Here is a 6,812-nt window from a genome sequence, read left to right as displayed (position 1 = left end):
CTTAAGCACCGAACTCTATAAATGTTTTTTGAATGACTAGTAATTCTTTGCAAGTGATAATAAGAATTTATGTGAAAATATGCATTATGTGCTTATTGATTTGTAAATATGAGCAAGTTTTTACCTAATTATTACTGTGTGCTTGCCCCTTTTGATTTGTGTTTTTTTTTTCATAAGCATTTTAGCAAATACAAAATCTACATTATTAGCCTAGAAAGCCTATAATGATACACTTTAAAAGCTCCTTTTTCTTTTCCTCACCTCAATGATAAGAATTTTTTTTATGAATATTTAAAGCACCATGTGCCGATTGAGAACTTAGTAGCACCCAAACTTGCAAAAGATTTATAGAATGAGGTCAACAATATTTTATCAAATACATACAAAGATTCTTTAAATCAAATAGAAGTACCCATATGATCAAATATTAGGTACATTATTTCTTATGTTTCTATATGTACACATCAACGTCGCTACTGTATATTTCTAATTGTTTTACACAATCTGAAAATAAATGCTATAATCTCATCACTCCACGCAAAAAAAAATGGAATATATTTTAATTAACTAAATTATTTAACGGTAATATGTCAAACTAATACAAGCTTAATGAAATTGCTCCAAATGCAGTCAGCAGAAATAATAGTGAAACTCCGTAGCCAAGAGAAGGTGCAGCTGATGGTGCAGTCGGGGTTTGGCTGCCGGAATTTGTCGCCGTAGGTGAAGAACCCGCTGGCGGAGATGGTGGAGTAAGACTTGGTATTTCCTCAGCTGGCGATGTTGAAGTTGATGGCGACGGCGGTGGAACAGTAGAATCTGAGAGAAATTTATTGTTTTATTTATTAAATCATACAATCAATTAATTATATTTATAGGCTGGTTAAATAATACATTATTTTATGAAGTTTATTTATGTGATAATGTAAGCATGTACAGAATTGAATAAGTACCTTTAGGATTACGAGCAGGGATAATAGGAGCAGATGTTGGTGAAGCACTTGGAGCCCCAGTGTCACCAATAGGACCTAATTCAGAAAAAAATGATCTAATTAACAACATCTTCATTTCAATAATAGATGGGGAAATAGAATAGTTGAAATGTGACATTGGTAAAATAAGAATGAAATTTAAAAGAATTAAGTACCAGGTGCAACAACCGCAGGTGGACTAGGGGCTGTAAGTCAGAAAATAACCAAGGTTCAGTAACCAATACTTAAAAAAATGGAAAGAAGCAAAAACAAATAATAACCAAAAACAAATAAATGGAACTAAAAATAAATGGGAAAATGGAACTCCTCGTATGAATTTTCTATACGAAAGTATGATAAAGAGAAAGCAAAATGGACTTAGGGTGTGTTTGGTATTTTCTAATTTTTTCTTGTTTGGCTTAAATATTTTGGAAAATATTTTTCCCATAAACTCAATTTCCTCTAATCAAACAAAAATATTTTTCTTGTCAAGAAAATGGAATTTATTTTCCAAAACTCTTTTTCAACCTTCTCACCCTATTTCCCATCCCCACCAACCTCTACCAACTTACCACCCACCCACCCTCCACCCCCACTCCTACCCCTACACCACCCTCGCCCCAACTACCCCCATCCCACAACCCCTACTACACCACACCCCCCCTTACCCACCAACTAACCCCTACCCTACCCTCCACCCCTACCCCAGATATAAACATTATTAAGAAAACTTTCTTTTCATGTTTTATAGATAGAGTACTTTCTTTTTCATTTCAGTAAAATGAGTATTTTCTTTTTATGTAGAAAGAGTGTTTTCTTTCATTTCAACAAATTCAGTATTTCTTTTACGACGTAGAAAAAATATTTTATTTTATTTTAATAAAATGAATACTTTCTTTTCATGTTGTAGAAATAGCACTTTCTTTTAGAATAAAAAAGAGTATTTTCTTTTAGTCATGTAGCTCAAATTTTAACGTTGTTCTTGTAAGAAAAAGTAAAGCAACACACATTAGTTACTTTGGGTTTGTGTGAAATTTTTAAAGAATAATTAAATTCTTGAATAAAGTAGAGTTCTGAAAACGTTGGGTATTTCGATGGGAGGAGCACATGAAGTATTGAAATTTGGGGGTTGGGGGGGGGGGAGAGGTAACTAAAAATGATTTATTTTAAAAATATTTTTTACTCTCTAACCAAATACTAAAAAATATTTTTTGAATTTTTTTTTCACTCACCAATCAAGAAAAAAAAAATAAACGATAAAATCATTCATTTTCCATGAAAATATTTTCTTTCTTTTGTAAAAAACACACTCTCAAAGTCGTGTCATTTTCTTTGTCTAGTGGATACCGCGTCCCTCGTACCTGACGATGGATGTGAAAAGAGGACAGGAGGTAGACCACCTAATTCTTGCCGAGATGCAAATAATTAAAGATACGCATCTTATAAATTTCATAATTTTTTCCAAAAAGTTTTTTAAATATTTCATTTCGATTACTAAGAACAACTTTAATACTTCAATATAGAGTTAAATATTTATGTTTTTCCATAGAATTAAGTACAACGTCCAAATTCACCCTAAATTTGATTCGTTGACACCTCATTTCCAAGACTCATCATTCTATTTGTGACACAAGTGGCCACACAAAATATATAAAATCCTTTTAATTAAAAATTGCCACCCAAAATAGTATGTGCTACTCCCTCTGTTCCAATGTATGTGGCACATTTTCTTTCTTAGTCTCTTCCAAAAAGAATGATATTTAACTATAGTCTTTGTTTGTTCGACTGACCGATTCGAATCGATTGGGCTTCGTTCCGGGTAGTGTTTAGTCATAAGCCTGTCTCTTTTGGTCTTCACTTGTGTATTAAAAATAATTTAACTATATGATATCAACTTTACCCTTAATGAGATAATTTATGGCTACACAACTATCTAAGACTTCTTTTAGATTACAAGTTTTAAAAATCTTATTTTCGTTCTAAACCGAGGTTAGTCAGATGTACTACTGAAAAATGCATTTTCAGACGAAAAAACAATCGAAAATACCGATAAATAAAAATTTTCAATTTAATTTAGAAACTGACGGATTCGGAATTTTTTTGGGCCAAAATGTGGAAAACTTTTTCTTTGACCGTGACAATCAGTGATGCATACAGGCAAAATTGTTTATCAAGAAGCCGACTGAAACCTATTTAAAATAAATTCAAAGTTATATTAAAAAAACCGATCCATTTTTGGTTAACTTATTTAAAGATTTCGATCGATAATTTTATTTTTAAAAGAAAACCGACCGAGTTAGTCGATTATTTTTGTACAAATATCTGGTTAAAGAGTAATAACATAAAATAAAAGGTTTAGACTAACCAGCACTAATGCTCTAGTGGTAGAATAGTGTCTTACTATGGTACAAACCTTAATTTGATTCCTGGATGGTGTATTTATAATTGATTATTTTAAAAAAAAAATTATAATATAATCAAAACTCAAAATTATAAGTGCATTGGTCGGTAAATACCGATCAATATTTTTCCGACCCATCCAATTTGGTCGGATTTTGGTCGATAATCCTTCAAAGCCGACCGCATTTTGTAGGTTTTTTCGATCGGGAAAGACTGTTTTTAGTAGTGAAGGACTGACGTTGCCACATAGATCGGGAACGGAGGGAGTAGTTCTTTAAATATTTTAGTGTCCAAGAAGTGAAATGTACCTTTGCACCGGAGGGGAACACCAGGCATGTTACAAGCTTGGGGAAGAGACATGGCTAAGTTAGGATTCATTGGCATCTGGAATGGAATACCACCAGTTACAATAAGGCAGAGACAACTCGTGCCGTTGGTCATCATAGTCCTGAGTGCACTGCAGCAATCTTCAGTTGGTGAAGTCCCATTGCTGCTGCTATTAGTCAAGAAGTTCACACATGGTGTGAAGCTAGTGATCATCGGTCCCGTGCACGGTGTACTTATAATTTGCCCATCAACTGCCTGCAGTACTACTGCCATAAAAATCAGTGACAGAACAAAATTTGAAAAAGCCAAAAGCTTATAAGCCATGTCGAAGCTGGAAAAGTATTGATGAGACGAGTTGACTTAGTTTATGAGACGCTTCTACTTCAACTGATCGGTCGGAAGTTTGAGAAATATTTTTGATATAATTGGTTTATTGGAATTTGTGTATATAGGTTGTGAATGGTTAAGTAGAGAGAATGAAGGAATATTTATAAGGGAGATTTTGAAAAGAAAAAGAAGAAGATCAGTTGAATTAAGATTAGCAGGTATTTGAAGTTCAACAACCTTAACAAACTTTTGTCCAAGTACTCCAATGGTTTTGCTGCTTGTGTCTATAGGCTTTGCTTGCCGTGTCATATAATTGTTACTACTACGTTTGAGGTTTGAAGAAGACCCAAATTTTTTTCATATCATTAGTTATCCTCGAGTGGAAAATGGAGCTTTCTCTATCCCAATGGCATTAAACTGTCCAACTACATAGAACAAGATCTATCAACCTTAAAAACAACAATTAAAATACGTTTTCTCTTTTACCAAAACCGGTAAAACAACATAATTTACAATTACAAACAAATAAGCAAATATAAGGTGTGCGTGCACGTGTCACTACAACAAATATGAGCTACCACGACATTTAATTAGTGACCTTTGTAATAAATGTTGGAAAAAAGATAATTTATTGACATATGTTAGAAAATATTACAAAAATACTCACATTCAATTAAAAATGAAAAAAATATTGTGACATTTGATTTAAATGTCACATAATTAGTAATAAAATGACATTTAGTTAGTGACATTTATAATAAATGTCAACAAATTACTACTTTTTCTTTCTTGGTAAAAAGAAAATTACTACTTACTAATTTCAAAAAGAGAGAAAAATATTTTTTGCAAAACTTCCCCCCAAAATTTCCCTCTGAAAATCTCCTCAGAAAAAACCCTACTCCCTGCGATAACCATCAAAAGTCATAACAATAACATTCAAGTTCATTTTCCCCTCCCCAATTTCTCTATCTCATCCAAATCCCTCCACCCCAACCGTGAACCTCAAGCACCTTAAGGAATAGCAGTATGAATGTCCCCTAGAATACTGTCTTCTTGCTTAATTCTATCTTTCCATCTATTTGTGTACTGATATTGACACATTAGAAATCACCATTTTTCTTGCTTTCTTGATTAGATTCGAATTGTTCCCTCTTTCTGGAGTGTTTTGATTTTATGGAGGAATTGAATGATGTTTAGAAGTATTCTAAGTTTATAATTTCGAAGCATAATCTATGTTGTGATTTTATTGTGTGAGTGTAATATTGTGGTTATTTAATATGGATCTGCAAAATAGAAGTTGTGGGGTGTTATTGTACAATATACTGATGTGGATATCACTTTCATAGATTATGCCCTACGAGTATTTGACAAAATTCTTGAGAGAGCATTTTAAATTCTTTGACCTTCCGTATTGTTTATTCATTTTCGAATATGAACTAAATTGATGAGGTTTCCTGAATTCTTATCTGATTCAATGATGTGCAGGCCACCAACAAAGGTTTCTTCTAATCTCAAGGTTGCACAACTCATATGTTGCTCTATTCGGAAGGAAAGCTAACAATGCTTATTGTTTCTTGTTGCCTTCCACACCTCCATTGTGAGTATCACTGCGCTTTTGCTGTGAGAAATTTTAATAAGTCATTGTCCAGATTGTCTAATTATACGGTGCTATTACTTTGATAATTGTTTCTATCCTTATGGTAATTGTGCAATCATCAGCTGAACATGTATACAATTTACTAGGTTGAAATGTACTGATAGCTATGCTGGTTGATTAGCTGAAAAATAAGGTGGCACACATGTGATTGGCATGTGTTCGTGTGACATGGAGTCGCAGTGAGAAGGTCTAGTGTGTGGCATCTTATGGTAAGGTCCTTATAGATTTGACAGCAAACACCTTCTTTCTTTCTTAAAGTTAATTTTTCTACTCATAAGGATTTTTTATTAGTTGATAGAAGATAACTCCTGAAATAGTTCAGTTGGTTGCTCTACTGCATAAAGATGATGCTATTGGTAAAAGAAGTTGCACTATATAACTTCATATTTTTAAATCATTCTTGCATGTAGATTATGATATCTTCTTTTAACTTTCAACTACTTGCTAATTTATAACCCATTTTATAAAAATATAGATTGACAACCTCAAACAACCTTCTTGTCTCAATTTAAGGGAAATAGCAGTAGTGGAGAGGAAGCTGCTAAAGGGAAGTAGGAGAAAGAGTGGAATTGGAGGGGAAGCTGTCAAAGGGAAGCAGCAGAAAGAGTGGAAGAAAGAGTTGTGGAAGTGAAGAAATCTCTTGTTGCTGAACTAGTTGCATTTTACATGAATCCAGACTAATAGTTTGATCCAAGCATTATTCAATTATAGACGTACAATTATGTATAATTTCATTCTTGGAATTAGTTATAGAGATCTTCTATATACAAATAGTTTATTTCGGTTCACATTCTCTATGTTGAATGACATTTGTAAGTATATAAATTTGAAATTTGATTGTTATGATTTCTATATTTCTAGTAAATATCATTTCAATAGTAAGTGCAAACATCGATGAGTAATTTTGACATTAACAAGATGTATTGCATAAGTGTCACTAAACTAAAATATTCCCGACACTTCTAAATGACGTAAATAAAATAAATTAGAAATCAATAATTTTTTTACCGGCATTATGTGAAATGTCAAAAATTATATTGTGACATTTTCATAAAAGTCAATAAATAAATGTCGTAAATCTTTTACCGATATTAGTAAAAATGTCAGAAAATTGCCGACATTGAAATTTACGA

General features: G+C 32.6%; 1 protein-coding gene and 1 long non-coding RNA gene across 2 annotated transcripts; one reads left to right on the top strand and one right to left on the bottom strand.

Annotated features, from left to right (window-relative positions):
- Window positions 1-322: 322 nt before the first annotated feature.
- Window positions 323-4,186, bottom strand: LOC104218056 (non-specific lipid transfer protein GPI-anchored 20-like). Its single transcript, XM_009768455.2, has 4 exons — window positions 3,677-4,186; window positions 1,145-1,174; window positions 951-1,025; window positions 323-816 (listed from the first exon to the last, which is right to left on the bottom strand). Exons 1-4 carry the CDS (start codon window positions 4,017-4,019, stop codon window positions 596-598), a joined length of 669 nt encoding a protein of 222 aa, XP_009766757.1. The 5' UTR covers window positions 4,020-4,186; the 3' UTR covers window positions 323-595.
- Window positions 4,187-4,844: 658 nt separating this feature from the next.
- On the top strand, window positions 4,845-6,533 carry LOC104218055 (uncharacterized). Its single transcript, XR_708899.2, has 4 exons — window positions 4,845-5,046; window positions 5,508-5,619; window positions 5,766-5,888; window positions 6,193-6,533. It is a non-coding gene; the product is annotated as an uncharacterized lncRNA (long non-coding RNA).
- The last annotated feature ends 279 nt before the right edge of the window (window positions 6,534-6,812 follow it).

This window comes from Nicotiana sylvestris, chromosome 1, assembly GCF_000393655.2.
Source record: "Nicotiana sylvestris chromosome 1, ASM39365v2, whole genome shotgun sequence".
Taxonomy (NCBI): Eukaryota; Viridiplantae; Streptophyta; class Magnoliopsida; order Solanales; family Solanaceae; genus Nicotiana; species Nicotiana sylvestris.
Note: the sequence above shows the minus strand (reverse complement) of the source record. Positions and strands in the feature narration are given on the sequence as shown.